The sequence below is a fragment of the Procambarus clarkii genome, chromosome 1, assembly GCF_040958095.1.
Source record: "Procambarus clarkii isolate CNS0578487 chromosome 1, FALCON_Pclarkii_2.0, whole genome shotgun sequence".
Classification (NCBI taxonomy): Eukaryota; Metazoa; Arthropoda; class Malacostraca; order Decapoda; family Cambaridae; genus Procambarus; species Procambarus clarkii.
Window position 1 is genome coordinate 51,580,997 of NC_091150.1, and position 25,754 is coordinate 51,606,750.

General features: G+C 45.5%; 3 protein-coding genes across 3 annotated transcripts; 2 read left to right on the forward strand and 1 right to left on the reverse strand.

Moving 5' to 3' along the window:
* Positions 1-2,828: 2,828 nt before the first annotated feature.
* On the reverse strand, positions 2,829-4,704 carry LOC138363420 (uncharacterized). The gene is made up of 2 exons (XM_069322512.1): positions 4,061-4,704; positions 2,829-2,937 (listed from the first exon to the last, which is right to left on the reverse strand). Exons 1-2 carry the CDS (start codon positions 4,702-4,704, stop codon positions 2,829-2,831), a joined length of 753 nt encoding a protein of 250 aa, XP_069178613.1.
* Positions 4,705-13,625: 8,921 nt separating this feature from the next.
* LOC138363421 (Kruppel-like factor 18) lies at positions 13,626-15,488 on the forward strand. The gene has a single exon (XM_069322521.1). The coding sequence runs from the start codon at positions 13,626-13,628 to the stop codon at positions 15,486-15,488; it is 1,863 nt and encodes a 620-aa protein (XP_069178622.1).
* A 3,115-nt stretch (positions 15,489-18,603) lies between these two features.
* On the forward strand, positions 18,604-19,533 carry LOC123773008 (small histidine-alanine-rich protein-like). The gene has a single exon (XM_045766865.2). The coding sequence runs from the start codon at positions 18,604-18,606 to the stop codon at positions 19,531-19,533; it is 930 nt and encodes a 309-aa protein (XP_045622821.2).
* The last annotated feature ends 6,221 nt before the right edge of the window (positions 19,534-25,754 follow it).

The following is a 25,754-nucleotide window of genomic DNA, read 5'->3' on the forward strand; positions in this document are numbered from 1 at the left end:
GGGGAGAGAGGGGGGGGAGAGGGGGGGAGAGAGAGGGGGGGAGAGAGAGGGGGGAGAGAGAGGGGGGGAGAGAGAGGGGGGGAGAGAGAGGGGGGGAGAGAGAGGGGGGAGGGAGAGAGAGGGGGGGGGAGAGAGAGAGGGGGGAGAGAGGGGGGAGAGAGAGAGGGGGGAGAGAAAGAGGGGGGGAGAGAGAGAGGGAGAGAGAGAGAGGGGAGAGAGAGAGAGGGGAGAGAGAGAGGGGAGAGAGAGAGGGGAGAGAGAGAGGGGGGAGAGAGAGGGGAGAAAGAGAGGGAGAAGAGAGAGAGAGAGAGAGAGAGAGAGAGAGACGAGAGAGAGAGAGAGAGAGAGAGAGAGAGAGGGAGAGAGGGAGAGAGGGAGAGAGGGAGAGAGGGAGAGAGAGAGAGAGAGAGAGAGAGAGAGAGAGAGAGAGGAGAGAGAGAGAGAGAGAGAGACGAGAGAGAGAGAGAGAGAGAGAGAGAGAGGGGGGGGGAGGGAAACAAATAGGGAGGGAAAGAGATGGAGAGAAGGGGAGGGGAACTATCAGGGGAAAGTGCCAAGCTAGTTCGACTATATATAGCTGGGGGAGAGAGGGGGAGAGATAGAGATAAGAGAGAAAGGAGGGGAGAGAGAAAGGAGGGGGAGGGAAAGAGGGAGAGCGTCAGAGACAGAAATAAAGAAGGTAAGAGGTGTATTAGGAGCTAGAGAGTATAAATGGTACACCTATTTAAGGGCATCATTAATATTATTGCAGCGACTTTTCTAATGGTACAAGGATGCGACTATCTACTTGGGTTCAATAAATATCGGAGAGTCTTTCAGTAACAGAACCTCGGACCATTACAAGGAAAACTGCTCGTATCTTTTATAAAACGCCAACCTTAGCTTTTCCAAGCTCTGCTTCCCTAACTGCCTTCCCTGACGACTCACACTGGAACTGCTTCCGCTCCCTAAACTGACCTGTTAACCGGCTGGGGCCTCACTTCTGAGTACAGTCAAAATATTTCCAACACCAAACTTCCTTACGCAGTATTCCACACCTTGTTAGTTAACCTAGCGCTTTCTTGCACGTATTCAAAAATTATTGTCAATGTAGATTTATATTATAAATGTAAAATATAGGTTAAGTTTCAAAAACATATAAATTTAGATTGTAATTTTGTTTAGTTAACGAAAAACCACAACTGGTATGGTGATTTTCTGTGGAAACCACTGTGTTAAACCTCTCTTTATACATTATAATGGTTATCATTCCTTTAATCTGCACTTTCATATTTTAAACTAAGAGCACGTTCAGACAGTGAAATATTATGGGTATTGTCCGTAGACTGAACCATGCTTTACAAAACCTCATTTATGGATAATGGGATGAGATTGATAAGTTCTTAACTATTTGGTTAAACGAACCATTATGTATTGAGGGCCCACAAAAACGTTAATTTTTTTAATTAGCCTAAATGACATTCTAGAATGTTAGAAATTTAACTTTAGAATGTAACCCAAGTTAACCTAACCAGTCTAATAATCAAATATTGGATTGGATTTATAAACCATAATTAATGAGGCCTAATATTGACCATAAATGTACAAAACACGGCCTAGGAAAGTTTAAGTTTAGTTCTAGGTTTATCTTGGTCTCATCAAATTTAATAGTACAAAAGAGAACTTATCGAGTCAAACGCTTCATATTTGTACGTTTGACCAAACAGTTGCTATTAGCACAATAATTATATGAGGAAGGGTTGCTATATGTGTATAACATTTAGTGAATAAGCATATTTTAGTATATTAACTTTAGTGTCAACTTTCTTATGAAGTATTTAACTTATTTTTTAAATACTACACTGTATTTTAAAATATGTGCCAGAAAAAAAAGTATAAAAAGTGTGAGCTTCGACTTCTCACGCGTGAGGTGTTCGAGTCTCCTAGAGCCCCGGTGAATGGAACAGTACAGTATTGTATTTCGAAGTTACTTTATATTGATGAAATAGGAAAAGCGGTAAATTGAAGTAGCTTAAAAACGAAAATAAGATATCAAAAAGTGTTGAAAGGATTAAGTGTGGATAAATATACAGTCTAAAATTTAATGCATCTGTGCATAACAAACTTGGTAGAGGAGACAATTCTTTGTTAAAAAAGAAAAAACTGAGGAATCGGGTCGTGAAGTACCGATATGTTGCAGTGATGGGAAAAAATACGTCATATCAGTTTTAAAGGGTACCGCCAAACTGAAGCAGCCCCACCTCTGGCATCCCCGCGGCTCAGAAAATACACATTAAAAACACATTACAATGCTTTCCCTCATTTGGTTGTGTTCATTGTTAGACTTATCTGTCTTCAAGTGCAAGAGACCCATAGTATAAAGTGACGAGGCTATCTATCTCCAGAGTCACCATGTGCGACCTCGTGGCACCGTTACAGTACTTGAGAAAATAAAACGGCAAATTTCTCTAATCGTGAACGCTTCTCTGGCACCAGGAGGGAGGAGCTACTAATATTTCTGGTAAATATTATCACTAATTAAGGAGCAGGGAGCTCTCCACACATGTGGTTTGTGGACTTCTTGCATTTCGTGCTGTGAGCACTGCAAAGGTAAACATGAAAGTGTAAATGGAACATAAATAAGCATATTTATTTTATATGGGTACATCCATTACCGTAGATATATCACATTCCTAAACTAATTCATGTATTTAAACGCTATACGGTAAAGACCTGTCGATGCATGTAGTTGTACAGGAATAACGTGAAAAACTTTCTATATCTCTAAGCTACATTTTTGTCACAGATACATTTTTTAACTTATTGAAAGTGCCGTCAATTACACGCTGCTAAAACATAGTTTGAACATCGCACCGTATATTGGCAACCTGGAGAGTCGGAGCCTCAGGAGAACCAGGTTGCAATTGTGTTAGCAGCGCAATTATCCCCAGTTTACTACTGGTGACATGTCATATAACTTTTAATGGTTCACTTACGCCCTAACTACCTGCCGCTAAATGCAATTCCATGTAATGTCTCGAAAATCGGATTTGTTGACTTGGGACGCAGAGCCCTTTTCTTGCCAAGGAAATACTTGTTAGCTTCACTCTTGCGTCGACAATTGCTACTTTTATGCCTGGCCAGACGCCGCCGAGCACACCAGGTTCCTAATACCCTCCTATCTGAGTTTTCCCTGGAAGTAAACGCTGGCTTTTACTGGCGACGGTGACAGCGAAATGTCATAAACGGATCGTCTTCGTCGCTTTTCGGTTTTAAGAAAAACCAGACATTTTGGTTTTATATTTACTTGAATTTCACAAGCAGTTGCTTGTGATGAAACAAAATAAAAATGGGTTGTTTATAAAGAGTGATGAACAAATGCTCTCAACTACACACATTATAAATGAATTTTGCAATTTAATTACGTGCTTCATGTATTACATTTTAAATACATATGCGAGATATGTGAATTGAGACAAGTGAAAATTTAATAGAATATTGAATCTCTCCTATCATAACTAATTTCCCTTTGAAAGCAATTGACACAGCATGCATCATGTACGCATAATAGTATACAAGTGCACAAAATGGCATGCGCCTAGAGGTGCACGCGCAGACACACACACACACACACACACACACACACACACACACACAAACTATTCGAAAATATATATAGAGTAAACAAAGGAGGAAAATAGATAAGTTAGAAAGGCGGAATAGATTAGTTAGAAAAGTTAGAAATATATACCCCAAATGTTAGTACTCTCGCACACACATTTCCAGGAGCTAATAGATCGATTCTGTAGACATAAATAGTAAATACACACACAGACACACACAACAGGAACTACAGAATTAACCAAGCAGATGATAATCCAAGCGACCTATTGTGATACCTGCATCATAGAACACTAAGTGGAAAAAAACAACATCAAAATATTGACCACAGACACAATATATTGACCACAGATACAGTCAATATACTGACCACAGATACAGTCAATATACTGACCACAGACAATATACTGACCACAGGCACAACTAATATACTGACCACAGGCACAACTAATATACTGACCACAGACACAGCCAGTATATATTGACCACAGACACAGCCAATATACTGACCACAGACACAGTCAATATACTGTCCACAGACACAGCCAATATACTGACCACAGACACAGTCAATATACTGTCCACAGACACAGCCAATATACTGACCACAGACACAGTCAATATACTGTCCACAGACACAGCCAATATACTGACCACAGGCACAGCCAATATACCTGCCACAGGCACAACCAATATACTGACCACAGACACAACCAATATACTGACCACAGACACAACCAATATACTGCCCACAGACACAACCAATATACTGACCACAGACACAACCAATATACTGACCACAGACACAACCAATATACTGACCACAGACACAACCAATATACTGACCACAGACACAACCAATATACTGACCACAGACACAACCAATATACTGACCACAGACACAACCAATATACTGAACACAGACACAGCCAATATACTGACCACAGACACAACCAATATACTGACCACAGACACAGCCAATATACTGAACACAGACACAGCCAATATACTGACCACAGACACAACCAATATACTGACCACAGACACAGCCAATATACTGACCACAGACACAGCCAAAATATTAACCACAGACACAGCCAACATATTAACCACAGACACAGCCAATATATTTACCACAGACACAGCCTGCTGTGGTAAGGTCAGTGTTATGTCTAAGGCAAACGTTAGTCTCTTCACGTTTCAAGTAATTTATAAACAAACTTACACGCCAGGAAAACTGTTCTTTTCGTCACTACTGAAGTAACAAGAGTAAACTGAGAGTTTACCATGCTCGCTTGCTGGTTTACCCCGGTGTACTTAAAGATCTACTGCACTATTCTCAATTAAAATACAAGTATAGTTGTACTTAGGAAATTATTAACCCGTTATAATTGTTGCACTAGAAAACAAAAGCAAGTTAAACTGTTATTGAATATGACAGAACGGCGAGATCATTGGTATTAGCACAAATCATCTTAAGAAAGATTAAGAAATAATATTTCTTAATTTTTTAAAAAAATATTAAAATTGCGTCACCCAATAATATTAAGAAATTAAGAAAATTAATATTAAGAAATATTATGGGCTGACGCTAAGAGATGCGTCAATGAATAGGCTCACTGCAGATGTGCAACTCGTTGTGTTACTCATCTGAGTTACGATGTGTGTGTGTGTGTGTGTGTGTGTGTGTGTGTGTGTGTGTGTGTGTGTGTGTGTGTGTGTGTGTGTGTGTGTGTGTGTGCGTGCGTGCGTGCACGCACGTGCACATTCACCTAGTTGTGCTTGCGCGGGTTGAGCTCTGTCCTTTCGGCCCGCCTCTCAACTGTCAATAAATCAACTGTTACTAATTACTATACCCAATTCCCCTCCGCCTACCCCCCCCTCCCCCACACACACGCGCCCTTCCTCTCTCGCGTCCTCTCCCCCTCTTTCGCGCCCTCTCCCCCCCCCCCCCCTCTCTCTCTCTCTCTCTCTCTCTCTCTCTCTCTCTCTCTCTCTCTTTCTCTCTCTCTCTCCCTTCCGCTCTGCCCCCCCACCTTGCTAGCCCTATCAAAACATATCAGGATCAGGGAAATAGAGGACAGGAGGACGCACCACACAGTGACACAGTGAAAAGCCAAAGTGACCAAATGAAGGAAATATTAGCCCAAGATCGGAGGAAGTCAGGAAGGAGATGCATGAAACGAAGAATTCAGTCTCCGTGGTGTAGTGGTAAGACACTCGCCTGGCGTTCCGCGAGCGCTTAGTCATGGGTTTGTATCCTGGCCGGGGAGGATTTACTGGGCGCAAATCCTTAACTGTAGCCTCTGTTTAACTCAACAGTAAAATGTGTACTTGGTTGTAAAAACGATTCTTCACGGCGGGGATCGTATTCCAGGGACCTGCCTGAAACGCTACGCGTACTAGTGGCTGTACAAGAATGTAACAACTCTTGTATATCTCAAAAAAAAAAAAAAATACAGTTGACAACCTGCAAAGTGAGTTGACAGCAGCAAAGAAGATCAATCCCTCAGAGAAAAATAATGAGGCTGAGCATCAGATAATCATCCAAAGGGAAGATGGAAATGGCGCATTGGAAGGAAATGCCTCTGTACCTGAAACATTTGCGAAAATACTGAGAAAAAGCTCCGAAGCAATGGCCGCAGTGAGGGAGGTAGCCATGCAAGCAGCTACCTCACAGGAAGCAGCAAGGTGCACCAGTCAGCTGTTGGAAAAAAAAAAGATCAGTGGTAGCTGTAGGCATCAAAGAACAGGAAAGCCCCAATGGGCAAGAATGGAATAGCAAGGACAATGAAATACTAAAGGGGGTTAAAGATGGAAGGGGCTGAACAAAACATTGAGAAGGTTTTCAGGTTGGACTGGTACAACAAGGACAGAGACCGCCTGGAAAGATAGTGTTTGCAAACAAGACCATGAAGTAGTTGACCAGACGACACACTAGAAGGTGAAGGGACGACGACGTTTCGGTCCATACTGGACCATTCTCAAGTCGATCATTTCGATCCAGGACGGAGCGAAACGTCGTGGTCCCTTCACCTTCTAGTGTATGGTCTGATCAACATACTTTAGCCACGTTATTGTGACTCATCGCTTGCACCATGAAGGAGATTATTCTAGAAAGGAAGAGGCATCTGCAGTATGTGGAGGAATACAATAAAGTATTATCCCTGTCCCTCCTCCAGAGGGACAGGACGAGGGAGGAGAGAGCCATTGCGACAGAGGCAAGGAAGAAGCGCAGGGAGAGAGGAGTAAACCAGGAAATAACGTCCCCAACACAAAATTCCCAGAGACAAGGGGAAAATTCATAACCAGCATCCCAGCAACACCAGAGGGGAGGACAACACCACCACCCTCCTGTGCATAGGAACCGCCCTACCCTCACCCTACCTGACCCCACTCAAATGCTTACCTCCCCCTTCCCTCCCTCCCCCCCTCACCCCATTCCGTCCCTGTCACCCCTCCCCCATTCTCACCATGTCCCCCCTCCCTCCTTTCACCCAGGTCGCCCCTCCCCATTCATTCCATTCCCTCCCTATCCCTCCTCCCCCCTCACCCTATATCCACCCTACCTCCTTACCCCATACGCTACCTGTCCTCCCCTTCCCCTTGAACCCCCACCTCCCCACCCCAGAATCCTCTGAGACCCCTGTTAGGCACCTCACAGATCTTCACACCTACTGAACAGCTTCCTCCATCAGCAGAACGCTCACCATGAAGAGGGACAAGAGAATGGACAGAAGGAAGTAAGCTTCAAGGCAATGTACACTAACATAGATGGGATTACAAATAAAACAAGTGAACTTGGAGAATGGGCACTAGAAGAAAACCCCGACATAATAGCATTCACAGAAACAAAGCTAACGAAAACCATAACATATGTATGGGCTCACCATAGTCCGTGCAACTTGGAACTTTTTGCTCCAGGAAGCGAATCCTAAACAATAACAACATAACAAATGCAGTGTTTTAACAAGACTACTATGTAGCGAGGAAAGAGAGCGAAGGAAGGGGAGGTGGTGATGTAGCTCTGCTCATAAGAAAAGGTTGGAGATTTATAAGAGATGGTTATTCAGGGCTGTGAAGATTTCAATGACTACTTATCAGGTACCATAGCAATTGGAGGACAAAAAATTATAGTAGTAGTCATATATAACCCCCACCAAACGACAGAAGACCCAGACAGAATATGATAGAAACAATATGGCCACCATCTATATAATAGAGAGAGCAGCTTATGTAGCTAGCAGGAACGGATCCAGACTACTAATCATGGGCGATTTCAACCATGGGAAGATAGATTGGGAGAACAGAAACCCATACGAAGGACTAGACACATGGAGAGCTAAGCTGCTGGGCGTAGCAACAAGAAACTTTCTAAGCCAACACATCAAGGGACCGACAAGAATGATAGAGGAGAGGATGAACCAGCTATGCTTGATCTGATATTTACCCTGAATGAGTCGAATATAAGGGAAGTTAAGTTCCCTTATATCCCCCTTAGTAATGAGTGATCAGAGTGTATTAATCTTTAAATACCTGGTCGAGCTACGAATGATCTCCCCCAAAAAATAACTGGGAAACAAAGAGCTGGCGTACGGAAAGGGAAATTATGAGGAGATGAGAAAATTCCTAGGGGATATATCATGGGACAAGTCTGTCCCATGATATATCCAGAACTAAGAATTAAATCTGTTCAAGACATGATGGACTATGTCACCCAAAATTGTCAGGAGGCAGTAAACAGGTTTATCCCGGCCCGACAGGAAAAAAACCGAAAAGGAAAAGAAGAATCCATGGTTTAATAGGGCATGTATGAAAGCAAAGGAACTGAACAAAAGGCCGTGGAGGAACTTCCGAAATAACAAAACTCCAGAAAGCATAGAGAGAGATACCAGAGAATCAGGAACGAGTATGTTAGTGTGAGAAGAGAAGCTGAGAAAAAGTATGAAAATGATATAGCTATTAAAGCCAAGACCGAACCAAAGTTACTTCACAGTCATGTCAGGAAGAAAACAACAGTGAGAGAACAGGTGATAAAACTTAGAACGGGTGAGGACAGGTACACACAGAAACACAAAGAATAGAATGAGTGTTGCACCTCTTTCTTCACACAAAGAGGTGCGTGAAGAACTTCACAAGAGGTTCAAGGAGGTCTTCACAATGAAATAACTAGAGGTCACTGCGCTTGGAGAGGTGGCAGTAAACCAGGCCGCCTTGGAAGGATTCGAAATTACAAGAGATGAAGTCAAGAGGCATCTGTTGGATGTGGACGTTAGAAAAACTTTTGGCCTGGACGGAATCTCACGATGGGTATTGAAAGAGTGTGCAGGAGCACTTTGCTTGCCACTCTCCATACTGTATAGTAGGTCAATGGAGACGGGAGATTTACCAGACATATGGAAGACGGGTAATGTAGTCCCAATATACACAAAGGGTGACAGACAAGAGGCACTGAACTACAGGCCAGTGTCCTTGACTTGTATACCATGCAAGGTGATGGAGTAGATCGTGAGAAAAAACCTGGTAACACATCTGGAGAGAAGGGACTTAGTGACAACCCATCAACATGGGTTCAGGGTGGGTAAATCTTGCCTTACTAGCTTAATAGGATTCAACGATCAGGTGACAAAGATAAAGCAAGAAATAGAAGGATGGGTGGACTGCATTTTTTGGACTGGCAGAAAGCCTTTGACACAGTACCCCATAAAAGGCTGATCCATAAGCTGGAGAAACAGACAGGAGTAAGTGGTAGGGTGCTCTAGTGGATAAGGGAGTACTTAAGAAATAGGAAGCAGAGAGTTACAGTAAAGAGTGAGATCTCAGATTGGCATGAAGACACCATTGAAGTCCCACAGGGCTCTGTACTCGGACCTATCCAGTTTCTGATATACGTAAATGATCTCCCAGAGGGTATAAATTCATTCCTCTCAATGTATGCTGACGACACCAAAATTATGAGAAGGAATAATACAGAGAAGGAAAGCTTGAGGCCTCAACAAGACTAGGACAAACAGCAGGAATGGTCGTTCAAATGGTTGTTAGAGCTTAACCCAAGCAAATGCAACGTAATGATGATAGGTGTATGGAGCAGGAGACCAGATCCAAGGTATCATTTGGGAGATGAAATACTTAAAGAGTCATAAAGAGAGAAAGACCTGGGGGGTTGATATCACGCCAGTCCTGTCCCCTGAAGCCCATTTCAAGAGGATAACATCAGCAGCATATTCCAGGTTGGCTAACTTAAGAATGGCCTTAGGAACGTAAGGTACGTACACAGGAAGCAGCCCGTAACAGCTTTCTAACTCCCTGGTACCAATTTACTGTTAAGGTAACAAGGTCATCAGGGTGAAAGAAACCCATTTTGTTTCTGCCATCACCGGGGATCGAACCCGGACCCTAGGATTACGAGTCCAGAGCGCTGTCCACTCAGTTTACAGGCCTCCCCTGATATATGTGTGTGTGTGTGTGTGTGTGTGTGTGTGTGTGTGTGTGTGTGTGTGTGTGTGTGTGTGTGTGTGTGTGTGTGTGTGTGTGTGTGTGTACTCACCAAGTTGTGCTTGCGGGGGTTGAGCTCTGGCACTTTAGTCCCGCCTCTCAACTGTCAATCAACTAATATACAGGTTCATGAACCTACTGAGCTGTATCATATCTGCATTTGAAACTGTGTATGGAGTCGGCCTCCACCACATCAATGCCTAATGCATTCCACCTGTTAATTACTCTGACACTGAAAAGTTATTTCTAACGGCCCTATGGCTGATTTGGGTACCCAAGATCGCCTGGGGTGATGCACAGACCTCAGGAAATCAGCCAACATCAGTTGGCGAGGTACAGGTTTTCCTCTGTACCCATAAGTGTTAATGCAGTATACCTCTGCTGCAACAACCCTCACTAGTTACCCTACAATATCATCATTCTGCTCAAGCTAAGAGCTCTCATTGAACATGAAAGTCCTTGGTCTATCTTCAAAATTAATGGAGATAACAAAAATGCACACGGCCTGTGCATTTAAGCACAACTGGTAAGCTCCACAGCTCATTTCCCTATGCAACACTAACACAATAATGCAACATGAGCCAGTGGAGGGAGTGTGAAAGAATGTTCTCCCACGCCTCGTTCACCCTACTCACCCTTCACTCACCTCATCCCCATTATTTCACTTACAGCACGACCCGATCACTCATTAAGGTTTATCATCCTCCCAGTGTCTAGAAAGTTTTTTTTTTAATTGCCAGTTGCTACAGGGAAAAGTATGTTATGGCTATGGCAAACAATTTCCACGTGAAGGATTTATCGAGTAAAATGTCCTATGAATCTAAAAACAAATAGCATTTTGTCTGTTAAGTTTTATCTTTCTTTCTCGTACACGCGATTATTTTTATTTTTTTATTTCTGTTTATTTCTTCCTATTATTAAATCCACCTCTGAGCATTCCCTTTGTGAAATATCCAATGGAACATTCTCTTCGTATTCCCGAAGCTATTGTAGCCCTTCCTCTATTTTTTGGTGTTCAACCTCCTCTTTATCCTTTGTTTCCTCACATCATGAACCCCTCACATCATGAACCCCCTCACATCATGAACCCCCTCACATCATGAACCCCCTCACATCATGAACCCCCTCACATCATGAACCCCTCACATCATGAACCCCTCACATCATGAACCCCCTCACATCATGAACCCCCTCACATCATGAACCCCTCACATCATGAACCCCCTCACATCATGAACCCCCTCACATCATGAACCCCCTCACATCATGAACCCCTCACATCATGAACCCCTCACATCATGAACCCCTCACATCATGAACCCCCTCACATCATGAACCCCCTCACATCATGAACCCCCTCACATCATGAACCCCCTCACATCATGAACCCCCTCACATCATGAACCCCTCACATCATGAACCCCTCACATCATGAACCCCACACATCATGAACCCCTCACATCATGAACCCCCTCACATCATGAACCCCTCACATCATGAACCCCCTCACATCATGAACCCCCTCACATCATGAACCCCCTCACATCATGAACCCCTCACATCATGAACCCCTCACATCATGAACCCCTCACATCATGAACCCCCTCACATCATGAACCCCCTCACATCATGAACCCCCTCACATCATGAACCCCCTCACATCATGAACCCCCTCACATCATGAACCCCTCACATCATGAACCCCTCACATCATGAACCCCACACATCATGAACCCCTCACATCATGAACCCCCTCACATCATGAACCCCTCACATCATGAACCCCCTCACATCATGAACCCCCTCACATCATGAACCCCTCACATCATGAACCCCTCACATCATGAGCCCCTCACTGTGGTAGTCTCTCCCCCCAACAGCCAGCCCTCACGCGTAATCTATTGTCACAACCTTCACCCTCCCTGTTGAGCGAGAATTATATCCTCGTGTTTCACTCGCCTGCATCACAGCAGGCTCAACTGTGCCCCTTCAAAACACTTTGTCATTTCCAGATCCCTGTCATTCTTCCCCATCACACTAGACGACCCCATTTGGCAGTCATGAGTGGTTTGTCATAACACTGTCACCAAGTGTGACTCTTGAACACCTCTCTGATCTATGTTGGCATATCGTGACGTCGGGTATTTCGCTATCTATATTTACATTTCAACTTTTCTCAATGAAAGATCAATATTGCTATCGTGATTAAAGTTCTCAAATGTCTAATTATCGGGTTTATATTTTTATGCATGATGCTCTGAAAGAGGCAATTTTTTAAGTTTAAATAGAATATTGTATTGTAAAATCAATGAATTCAAAATTCCTTCTAAGACAATATGTTTGAAAATTTATTGGCTATCAACACAGTTTATATATTTGTCAAGCAATGATTAGTTCATCTGATTTAAATTTGATAAATTAATTGTATACTGTATCCGCAATTTGTGTACCACTTCTGCTTCGAGGCATTAGCGGAGCATTTTCAACCTACAAATTTGTGGATTTATTGGAGAACTCTGCCCTTTATAAGGTCAATTTCGAGCTTTATTGAAACATTTTCAAGCTTCATTAAAGAGTAAAGTGAAATATAACGTGTGGATACAGAGCTTAATCACGTTCTTCACAAATGATTTTCTAAACACTGAAAACACAGTCCTGCCCCCCCCCCCTCCCTTCCACCCCTAAACAAAAAACTCGGCGCAGGATCAAGACAAAATTATTTCATATATTCATATATTACGTGACGAAACTTTGGCATGCAACATGATTGCTCAATTTCTTCTCATGAATTATATCGTGACAGGTAGTTTCTCTTTCTCTCTCTGATGAATATAATATTTTTGACATTACAGTTTTGCCATTTTTATCGTCAATACCAAATGGAAGAATCGTGCAGTATCGATGAAATATTTATTGGGAAAGCATGATAATTATGTTCATAATATATAATAATTATAGACTATAATTTGTTGAATTGCATTCACAAAAATCTTAAGTAATGGATAAAGTTCTTTAATAAAATGTATGCCAATTATTATGAACTTAATATTACCTTTGATATGAGCCGAAGAAGGAAGACTAACAAATATTTAACTTTTAGGCAGAAACTTCGAACGACAGCGAAATGATTTTTACCACAAAGTTTGGAACTGCGTTGTGGGAAGCACTAAAAACTTCCCTTTGTGTTAGGAAGTTGAGTGTCGTAGGTTGTTGAAACTTCTTAACTCTTTCTATGATACTTTAGTTATTGGGTGATGTTGGAAGTGGAATATCTGTGAGTGTGACTGATGTTCCTACTTTTGCCGAAGATTGTACTGGTCTTCCCATTTGGTTAATGTTCGAGATGCGAGTTATTCATATTTTTTGGTTCTATGAGAGAGTTGAAGACTGGATTAAAGTTGATCTTCATGAGTTTTGTCCAGACGATGAGTTTTCTAGGAAGTTGCAGCTTCATGCTAGGTAAATGATGATTTAGAAATGGAATGATATAAATGGAACAACGGTGTATATAAAAGTGTGTCAGTGACTATATGGTGTCCAACGGTGAGTATATTGTGTCCGACGGCGAGTATATTGTGTCCGACGGTGAGTATATCGTGTCCGACGGCGAGTATATCGTGTCCGACGGCGAGTATATCGTGTCCGACGGCGAGTATATCGTGTCCGACGGCGAGTATATCGTGTCCGACGGCGAGTATATCGTGTCCGACGGCGAGTATATCGTGTCCGACGGCGAGTATATCGTGTCCGACGGCGAGTATATCGTGTCCGACGGCGAGTATATCGTGTCCGACGGCGAGTATATCGTGTCCGACGGCGAGTATATCGTGTCCGACGGCGAGTATATCGTGTCCGACGGCGAGTATATCGTGTCCGACGGCGAGTATATCGTGTCCGACGGCGAGTATATCGTGTCCGACGGCGAGTATATCGTGTCCGACGGCGAGTATATCGTGTCCGACGGCGAGTATATCGTGTCCGACGGCGAGTATATCGTGTCCGACGGCGAGTATATCGTGTCCGACGGCGAGTATATCGTGTCCGACGGCGAGTATATCGTGTCCGACGGCGAGTATATCGTGTCCGACGGCGAGTATATCGTGTCCGACGGCGAGTATATCGTGTCCGACGGCGAGTATATCGTGTCCGACGGCGAGTATATCGTGTCCGACGGCGAGTATATCGTGTCCGACGGCGAGTATATCGTGTCCGACGGCGAGTATATCGTGTCCGACGGCGAGTATATCGTGTCCGACGGCGAGTATATCGTGTCCGACGGCGAGTATATCGTGTCCGACGGCGAGTATATCGTGTCCGACGGCGAGTATATCGTGTCCGACGGCGAGTATATCGTGTCCGACGGCGAGTATATCGTGTCCGACGGCGAGTATATCGTGTCCGACGGCGAGTATATCGTGTCCGACGGCGAGTATATCGTGTCCGACGGCGAGTATATCGTGTCCGACGGCGAGTATATCGTGTCCGACGGCGAGTATATCGTGTCCGACGGCGAGTATATCGTGTCCGACGGCGAGTATATCGTGTCCGACGGCGAGTATATCGTGTCCGACGGCGAGTATATCGTGTCCGACGGCGAGTATATCGTGTCCGACGGCGAGTATATCGTGTCCGACGGCGAGTATATCGTGTCCGACGGCGAGTATATCGTGTCCGACGGCGAGTATATCGTGTCCGACGGCGAGTATATCGTGTCCGACGGCGAGTATATCGTGTCCGACGGCGAGTATATCGTGTCCGACGGCGAGTATATCGTGTCCGACGGCGAGTATATCGTGTCCGACGGCGAGTATATCGTGTCCGACGGCGAGTATATCGTGTCCGACGGCGAGTATATCGTGTCCGACGGCGAGTATATCGTGTCCGACGGCGAGTATATCGTGTCCGACGGCGAGTATATCGTGTCCGACGGCGAGTATATCGTGTCCGACGGCGAGTATATCGTGTCCGACGGCGAGTATATCGTGTCCGACGGCGAGTATATCGTGTCCGACGGCGAGTATATCGTGTCCGACGGCGAGTATATCGTGTCCGACGGCGAGTATATCGTGTCCGACGGCGAGTATATCGTGTCCGACGGCGAGTATATCGTGTCCGACGGCGAGTATATCGTGTCCGACGGCGAGTATATCGTGTCCGACGGCGAGTATATCGTGTCCGACGGCGAGTATATCGTGTCCGACGGCGAGTATATCGTGTCCGACGGCGAGTATATCGTGTCCGACGGCGAGTATATCGTGTCCGACGGCGAGTATATCGTGTCCGACGGCGAGTATATCGTGTCCGACGGCGAGTATATCGTGTCCGACGGCGAGTATATCGTGTCCGACGGTGAGTATATTGTGTCCGACGGCCCCCGACAGGAATATAATTAATAACAAAGTCGACGATTGGCGCTCCGCCGCAAGCAACAACTGGATCTGCCGCGTTGTCGCACTAACGACCCTTCAGACTTGCAGTCGGGCACTTACCGAGAACGAACGAGCGAACACGAGCGGCGGAATGAATTAACTCGTCAGTAATTGCCTCGGGGCACGGCTCTCGGCCGGACCACTTTGTCAACCAGAACAAATAACGTCATAAAGTGACCTGTCGAGCCCTCCGTCACACGCCGCAATGAGGCCGTAGTGGCGACCCCTGCCAGCGCTGGGGTGGAGGGGGGGGGGGTGCAGGTGAGGTGGGGATGGGGGGCTAGTTGAGCTGGGGGGCCTAGTTAAGCTGGGGGAGGGGCTGAGCTGAGCTGGGGGAGGGGGGGGGCTAGTTGAGCTGGGGGGAGGGGGGCTAGTTGAGCTGGGGGGAGGGGGGCTAGTCGAGCTGGGAGAGTAAGGCTAGTCGAGCTGGGGGAGGGGGGCTAGTTGAGCTGGGGGGAGGGGGGCTAGTCGAGCTGGGGGAGTAAGGCTAGTCGAGCTGGGGGAGTAAGGCTAGTTGAGCTGGGGGAGAGGGGGGGGGGGTAGTTGAGTTGGGGGTTGGGTGGGGGAGTTTTGGAGGCCTGAGGTGGGCGTCTGAGGAAAGTGGAGCGCTGTTTTAGGTAGAGGTGTTGGTCTTAGAGGTCTGAAACAATGCCTGTAAATCAGAGGTATGAACTTCTGTTCAGAAAATATATTTAAGCGTTGCTGAGTAAAGTGTTCACTCGGGTCTTTTGACATTCATCAGTAGGTTAAGTGTTTTCTACAGAACTCAGGAAATAAATGGAACTACATCCTGTAAATACAAAATTGTAACATATACATGCCTGTAATTAAGCTGAAAATTGACGATTTCATAAAGGCGTTGAACTATTTAGACAGTTTGGTGAGGTTTGGTAAAATCATATTACGGAGACGACAAAGAGGTGACTATACAAGGTGTTTTCCCATGCCTAGAGCGAGCAACGTCTAACCCTGTTAAGCCAGGTTATAGTTAGCGTCATTAGCGGCACAGCAGCAGCTCTTGAAGCCTCTCATTTCCACCATTCACCTGAGGTTGCCACAAATCTTCCAGTAATATACAAATGATCTGGAACATCCAATGAAGGAGGCTCTCTTAGGGTGGGTGGGGGGTAGATATGACATGCACGGGAAAGTGGTTCTAGCTTACAAACACCATAAGGAACATTAACTATGGCAACGCCCCCCCCATTAATGGCCATACATGTCAACAACTTCGCTACAGGAGGTAACTGTGTGCTCACCCACACAGTTACCATGTAGGGTGAGCAACTCCAAAGCATAAGACATGCTACTCTAATTTTTATATTTACCCCTATGATAGGAAATTTAAAATGAACAGGTTTTGATGAATAAATTCCCAACAAGATGATGAGGTTCAAACTACTCTCACATCCTGTTCAATATAACGTACTCATATATATTTACTCTCATAACACTCAACCGAAATATTACTTATCATTCTGGCTGATAAACATTCACCTGTTCACATGAAATATACATAAAACCTATACACACATACATATACTCACCACGCCTCACTCACTCATTACGCCTGTACCCACCACGCCTGTACCCACCACGGCTGCACTCACTGTCGGAAATCCGACACACATGTAACATTCTATAAGTTTGGTAATAGCTAACTAAAGAAAATGAGAGTTTTTTCGTGACGTCATCACAACAGACCCACATATACATCACGTATATATTTCAGCTTTCACAATAATTCCTTAAAACACAGTCTAGTGTTTAAACTTAATAAAATAGTATTGACTAGGAGTGAATATAAATAAATAAACCAGAAAATATAGCTTGCTTCCCTAAGTCTTTGAAATAAACTCATAATATTAGGAATGTTATTGGAACACGGTTTGGGGGAGGGATTAGAGCAAGTCAGCTCACACACACAGATAACAATGGGACAGGAGGAAGAATGTCTCCCTGAGGTTCGCATTTGCGGCACTGCAGAGGTTAATAGAGACCGCCCAATACAGCCACAGCAACCTCTACATCAACCATGAGGAATATTGTATCCGGTAAACCAGAGTATTTGATTGTATTGGCCATTATAAATTGTGTGCACGCTTGCCGGTTGTGATATACCAGCAACCCAAAACATAGGTAAGCCTGGATTTTATGCATACCATTGATTCCTTATTATATGACACATTTGTGAATGCAGTTTAGTTCTCTGTAATTTATACACAGGCGTGATTCAAGGGAGGAAGGTACGGAGAAGGTGAGCTGGCCAACATGAACTGTGAGGCTTTAATAACCTAGCTGCTCCACAGACGCCATATGAGTGCCAGCGGCCATTGCATGGCACCCCGGACCACATGTGTCACCACGGCATCTAATATAAATAAAGCCGCACCCTCCACGCCTGCGCCCTCCACGGCTGCACCCTCCCCGCCTGCGCCCTCCACGCCTGCACCCTCCACGCCTGCACCCTCCACGCCTGCACCTCACCACGGCTGCACCCCACCACGCCTGCACCCTCCACGCCTGCACCTCACCACGCCTGCACCCTCCGCGCCTGCACCCTCCGCGCCTGCACCCTCCGCGCCTGCACCCTCCGCGCCTGCACCCCACCGCGGCTGCACCCCACCGCGGCTGCACCCCACCGCGGCTGCACCCCACCGCGGCTGCACCCCACCGCGGCTGCACCCCACCGCGGCTGCACCCCACCGCGGCTGCACCCCACCGCGGCTGCACCCCACCGCGGCTGCACCCCACCGCGGCTGCACCCCACCGCGGCTGCACCCCACCGCGGCTGCACCCCACCGCGGCTGCACCCCACCGCGGCTGCACCCCACCGCGGCTGCACCCCACCGCGGCTGCACCCCACCGCGGCTGCACCCCACCGCGGCTGCACCCCACCGCGGCTGCACCCCACCGCGGCTGCACCCCACCGCGGCTGCACCCCACCGCGGCTGCACCCCACCGCGGCTGCACCCCACCGCGGCTGCACCCCAACACGGCTGCACCCCAACACGGATGCACCCCAACACGGATGCACCCCAACACGGATGCACCCCAACACGGATGCACCCCAACACGGATGCACCCCAACACGGATGCACACACCACGGATGCTCACGCCACTGATGCTCACGCCACGGATGCTCACGCCACGGATGCTCACGCCACGGATGCTCACGCCACGGATGCTCACGCCACAGATGCACCACACCACGGCTGCACCACACCACGGCTGCACCACACCACGGCTGCACCACACCACGGCTGCACCACACCACGGCTGCACCACACCACGGCTGCACCACACCACGGCTGCACCACACCACGCCTGCTCACACCATGGATGCTAACACCACGGCTGCACCACACCACGGCTGGTCACACCATGGATGCTTACACCATGGCTGCACCACACCACGGCTGCTCACACCACGGCTGCTCACACCACGGCTGCTCACACTGCTGCACCACACCACAGCTGCTCACACCACGGCTGCACCACACCACGGCTGCACCACACCATGGATGCTTACGCCACGGCTGCTCACATCACGGCTGCACCACACCACGGCTGCTCACACCACGGCTGCTCACACCACGGCTGCTCACACCACGGCTGCTCACATCACAGCTGCACCACATCACGGCTGCTCACAGCACGGCTGCTCACACAGCTGCACCACACCACGGCTGCTCACACCACGGCTGCACCACACCACGGCTGCACCACACCACGGCTGCACCACACCACGGCATCACCACACCACGGCTGCACCACACCACGGCTGCACCACACCACGGCTGCATCACACCACGGCTGCACCACACCACGGATGCTCACACCACGCCTGCTCACACCATGGATGCTCACACCACGGCTGCACCACACCACGGCTGCACCACACCATGGATGCTCACAAGACGGCTGCACCACACCACGGCTGCACCACACCACGGCTGCACCACACACCGGCTGAACCACACCACGGCTGAACCACACCACGGCTGAACCACACCACGGATGCTCACACCACGGCTGCACCACACCACGGCTGCACCACACCACGGCTGCACCACACCACGGCTGCACCACACCACGGCTGAACCACACCACGGCTGAACCACACCACGGCTGAACCACACCACGACTGTACCACACCCCGTCTGCTCACACCACGGCTGCGCCACACCACGGATGCTCACACCACGGCTGCACCACACCACGGCTGCACCACACCACGGCTGCACCACACCCCGTCTGCTCACACCACGGCTGCGCCACACCACGGATGCTCACACCACGGCTCCACAACACTACGGCTGCACCACACCACGGCTGCACCACACCACGGCTGCACCAACCATGACTACACTCGTCACACTAGAGATAAAAACTAATCCAGTTTAACGTCATTGTTAAATTTACACTTAAAGTAATCTCTTAGAGCTCAAATCATGCAGTCGATTACCTCCTGAGCTCCATAACTGTCACCTCTATACACCGAGGCCAACGTTTCCTTCCTTCCGTCTTCACAAACGTTTCTTTCCGTCCATTGTCACAAACGTATTCCAAGTGTTGCCAAACATTTCCGCGCCCCGAAGCCCTGAATAAACGTTCCCGGAGGTCCTCCAACGGTAGGGTTTGATCTTAACTCTTTCTTCAATTGACGAGACGCCAGAAGACCGATTGGCCTTTTGGTGAATAGATTCGAGACCTTTGTATTTATACAGTGGAGTGTGCGCGGCGGTGAAGCTTCATTTAGCTCCAACAGGCGGCTTGTAAAACACAGGAACGGTGCTCCATTCATGGAGGCTCTCGACTTCGATTTCTTTTGTGTTGTGTAAATGATGGGATAGGGTTGTAATGTGTAAATGATGATATTGATGCATTGTGTAAATGATGATATTGGTGCATTGTGTAAATGATGATAGGGGAACATTGAGCAAATGGCGGCAGTGTGACGCCTGTGGTGAAAATAAGGACGTGAGCGGTAAATATATTTTCCAAACATATATGACCTATTTTAGGAGGCGAATTCAATATTCCACGTTATCGTGTTGTATATTCTATTTGTGAAACTTTATGTTGCCGATTCACACATCAACTGGGTTGCTTTGAGACCTGCATGATTTATTCGAATACCTAAAAATCCTAAAATTAGAATCTGCATTATCCCTCAAAATATTTGTTTTGGGAATTTTTCCAAGTACCGAGTTTCCCGATGGTGCATTCAAGCTTATTAATCCGCTCCAAGACAAAGGTTCAATCAGAGTATGTGGATTCCATTCTAATGGAAACGCCATTCAAAAATACAAACCATGAACCAAGAGCGAAAATGCAGACTCAAATGATTTATTGTCAAGTGAAATTATTCAATGTTTGTAATAATTTCTTGTTAAAAAAAAGAGTGATGAAGAATCTATAGAACGCCATTGCAGTTTTAAAATACGTGAACCTTTTGAAAGGGACGGCAGTTGGGGACTATTAAGAACGTTAATGATGTTAGCAGTTTACATTAGAGATAACTAGACGTTATTATTAAAAAAATATATGGAAAAAGCAGTGTAAATATCACTGGAAGGGTTAGGTAATATCGGGGGGGGGGAGGGGGGGGAGGGGGGAAGGGTGCGGGGTCATATCAGGAGAAGGCATGGGTAAAATCAGGGGAAGGATTAGATAATATCAGGGGAAGGGTTGGGAATATCAGGGGAAGGATGGGGTAATGTAAGCGGAAGGATGGGGTAATATCAGGGGAAGGATTGGGTAATATCAGGGGAAGGATTGGGTAATATCAGGAAAAGGATTGGGTAATATCAGGGGAAGGATTGGGTAATATCAGGGGAAGGGTTGGGTAATATCAGGGGAAGGGTTGGGTAATATCAGGGGATGGGAATGATAATATGATCAAAAGGGTAGGTTAATATCACGGGAAAGATTGGGTAATATCAATTAAAAGATAGAATTATATCAGGGGGAAGGGTAGGGTAATATTAAACGAAACGTAGCAGTAATATCAAGGGAAAGTGTAGCGGTAATATCAGGGGAAAGTGTTGTGTAAAATAATATCTTGGTGGATGGGCTGGATAATATCAATCTAGATTAGATAGTTAATCCAGATCGAGCGAGGATTGAGTAACATCAAGGTTAAGAACAGGTAATCATTAAAAGAAGGACAATGTAATATAAAGGATAAATAAGAGTAATACACGAATAAAATCATATTTGGGGAAACGTAGTAACGTATTATTAAAAAAAGGATATGCTAAAAACTTCTTCTCATCCTTCGCGTGCGACTATTCACGTCTCTCACTGACTCGCTACTCACTAATATAAAAACTCGCCAACCGGCGCTGCAGCGTTCTGTCTAGCTGTTGCATTGTTGACTATAGTGGCGAGGTCCAAGCTCCTCGAGCAGGTGTCCAGTCCGCTAGTGAATTTTACCTCTGTCAGAGCCAGAGTGTCGTCGCTGTACGCCGCTGTAAACAGGTGGATTAGCACTTTGCCGTTTGTCCTAGATCAATGTATTTCAGAAATGATTTGAACTCGTAATTTCTCATATGTTCTGGTGTAACGATTCGTCACAGCATCATTCTTCTTTCAGTCACATTTCACCCACATATGAGCATATTTTAAGGTATAATGAGCATCTAATGAGTATTTTTAAGATGTTTGCTTAATCTAGATGCTCGTCTCAAACTGGTTTCTTGTGGGGACTGTTGTTAAACTCACTGGTCATGTCGTAGGGAAAGCAAAGAACTGCGTCTTGTGGATAACTCTTTTAAACATTTTTGGTTAAATATACACATGAACAAAGTCGAAGGAGTGACGGGTGAAGTGATGGGTGACAATAAAGCACAGGATAAAGGGATAGGACCAATTAAGAATAGGGTAGGTGTGGATAGGACCAATCCAACACAGGGGAAGGGAACAGATCGAATCAAGCATTGCGTAAGAGATTGAGTAAGACTGGTACTCTGAGTGGGAGGGAAGACTTACGAACCTTACCTTTTTTGGAGGTTAATATTTATTACAAATTGTTTATAAATGCAAAGGAATTGATTAGAGAATGTTTCTTTGAAAGAAATCTTCAGTTGGTAATTGGGAGGCCGCGAGTGACTTATTACTCCTCCAGTAAAGTATTCAGCTGGAGATCATTCATGAATAATGTGTGTATTGAAATAGCCAAACTGTGTGAAGGAAAAGTGGACTCACTCAAAAGTTCTGCATGGAGAATGTGGTTAATGGAGTAATTAAGGGGGTTTGACTGGGAATGTTGAAGAATAGAGGTATTAGGAGGCGATGACGCAACTGGGGGGACAGACGCCGGTTGCATCCGGTCAGGTTTTGATCTGACGCAGAACATCAGCTCTGCGTCAGACCAATCCTTGTTTTCAGAGGGATTTCTCTCGGTCGTACACTGAGATAAGCCACAGTGTTGTATTCACAGGGTTGCAAGGAAGGGTAGAGTTCACTGATAGCCTGCTGAGCCGTTTCTGAGTGAGTCCAGTTTTCCTAGGGATTTCTATGTGTGTCACAGGCTGACAAAGGCAGTGCTGGAGTGCACAGTTCCAGTGTTCGATAAAGAGCTATGTTGGGACCAGAGCCGTTTAGGTGATAAGATATAAGTTTGTTTTCCTTCTGAATGCGTTGATTTATAGGCAATTAATTATGTAACGTCGCGTGTGGATTTATAAATATAACTGTCATCATCTTGCTTGGATTTTTCTCTAGTCCGTGAATTCCAATTGCTTCAAGTAAATGCCTTATTCCCTTAGACAATAATAAAATACTTGACAGCCAGCGTGACAAAGACCTCGGTAGAGACGTCATTACCTGATGATGTTTGAGGAGATAATGACGTCTCTACCGTATTCTCCATACCCACCACTGGTCTCAGATCCTATAAGAACGAAGTTGAGCCGCTGATATGTTTCCTTTGTGCTTGTTTACTGTCCCTCTTTCTCTTTCGCGCCGGCGTCTGTATGGCCAGCAGACGGGGGTAATACACGTGGCTGCACAGGTGGATCCACAAGTATAGTCCCACGCCATTGGTCTGCATTTCTCCACTGGCGAAGTGTGATTTCCTCCGGTCGACCAACAAAGGCAGTAATATTGCGGTCCGGGACATGTACCTGTTGCAGATTGGGACTGCCAAAAGGATATCCTCGACATGGGGAGCACACACGGGCTTTAGCGTGGGAATAGTCACTTGGGTCTGTAATTGCCTCCAGCAAAGCCTTGGCTTCTTTGTCTATGATGGATATGTCCTTGCTAGATTTTTTGTTGGCTATCAGTTGGGTTAGTCTGGGGTGTTCAGTTCCATTTTGAGCTGCATTATGTGCAGTGAGTCATGTATCCCTTCTGAGTCATTCAAATTGGTAGAATTTTCTTGACCAGGTCATCTGATGCCGAGGTTGAAAACAGGAAAATTGCGACAGCAATTTAGGTGCTACTGCGGACACCAAGGCCACCGAGTCTGACTGGAAGAGTGACCTGTTTCCACTGACAGTTACTAAGGGAGAAGTTGATGATTTCTTTAAAGCATTGAGTCATACCGTTATCCGGTACAAACGGTACCAGATAACGACATCACTACCGAGTTCTTCCCCCCCCCCCCACCACCTTACCCAGTGTTTGATTACCAACAGACTCCCATTATTACCTTGTTTTTTCCCTTATGTTTGATTACTTCGCCTAACCTCTTCACACAGCATCACTTCTTTCACATGTTTATATAAGAAAAATTTGCACCATGTGCATTATCCCAATCGAAGATCACATTCACTTAAAAAAAATTCTATAACTTACGGACTATTCATGCCCGTGCTACCTGTTGGGTGGGTTAATCTTCATCAGTCATCAATATTGTATATTCATTCCTTACAAGATGTTCCTGGGTGGAACAAAACTGAAGAAAATAAAACCTTTAATAATCACTAGAGTTTATTTACAGTGAATTTCGGTAGCTTTGACTGCTCTTCTTTAATTCCGAGAGTACGAAAATAGAAGCATAGAAAGCTTATACTATAAGATTAAACACGACCTCATTGCTGACGTTGTTTTATATATATATATATATATATATATATATATATATATATATATATATATATATATATATATATATATTATATAATATATATATATATATATATATATATATATATATATATATATATATATATATATGTATATATATAATTGAAATATATATTTTTTGTACTACCTATGGTGCAATTGTAGGGACCCATAGCCTTGACGAAGAAAATAAAGAGTATTCAGAGAAGACATTGTACCTTCTCAATGAACACTTTAATATTATTCTTCTCCTACCTTCCCTATTTTTTTATTATTAATTTAATTACATTGTGTTCCAGTTTGCAGAAGACACACACACACACACACACACACACACACACACACACACACACACACACACACACACACACACACACACACACACACTCACACAAAACAATCACTGTTCGAAGACTTCATCCAGCTCTTCGGAGGTGGGGTGCGTGCTCAAGATACAGCATGCATTTCCTCTCTGGATCGCGACACTGAGGCACTGGAAAGGGAAACTGACCGCGCTTTAGTCTTTAGTTTAACTAATGAGTTCCTCATCCTCCAACTTTATGAACTTAAGTGCACATTTACCCCAGGCACCCAGGGGTCTCAGAGCCTATCAGCATGAACCTGTAAGAACGTTTTATGTCCCTGTACGTGTAAGTTAGGAAGAATGGAAGTTCCTATCCCATCCTTCCCATCCTTCTTCATCTCGTAAGTGAAACGCAACACAGAATTCCGCTCAAATGCCTCCTTCAGCTCCTGCAGATGTCTGACATCAGGTACCTGTGTAAAAATGTCGTCAACATACCTGCAGTATATGGCCGGTTTCAAGTTCATGTCGACTAAGACCTTAGTCGACATGAGTCCCTACACTTCCACCAGAGGTAGTACCATGATACCTTTTGTATATGTGAAGATAAAATTTTAATTTATTATATTGTAAAGAGACTTGCATATATAGTGAGAGATTTTAGTAAATTGTAAATAACTAACAGAGGGGATAATTGGTGCACAGTCCGAGAAGGCATCAGCACGAATTGTGTAAATTATTTATTGTTTAGTAAATATTTTTGTATTGTTTCATGGCGTCTTTCCTTTCATACCCCTGAATATTTGGCGGGTAGAACAAAATACTCTTTTACCATAGATCATGATAA

Excerpts from the sequence above, each read along its gene's own strand:
- LOC138363420 (XM_069322512.1), bottom strand. The coding sequence starts at position 4,704 with ATGTTGGCTGTGTCTGTGGTTAATATTTTGGCTGTGTCTGTGGTCAGT. Across the intron at positions 2,938-4,060 it reads ATATACTGGCTGTGTCTGTG|TAGTAAACTGGGGATAATTG; the intron begins GTCAGTATATTA and ends ACATGTCACCAG.
- LOC138363421 (XM_069322521.1), top strand. The coding sequence starts at position 13,626 with ATGGTGTCCAACGGTGAGTATATTGTGTCCGACGGCGAGTATATTGTG.
- LOC123773008 (XM_045766865.2), top strand. The coding sequence starts at position 18,604 with ATGCACCCCAACACGGATGCACACACCACGGATGCTCACGCCACTGAT.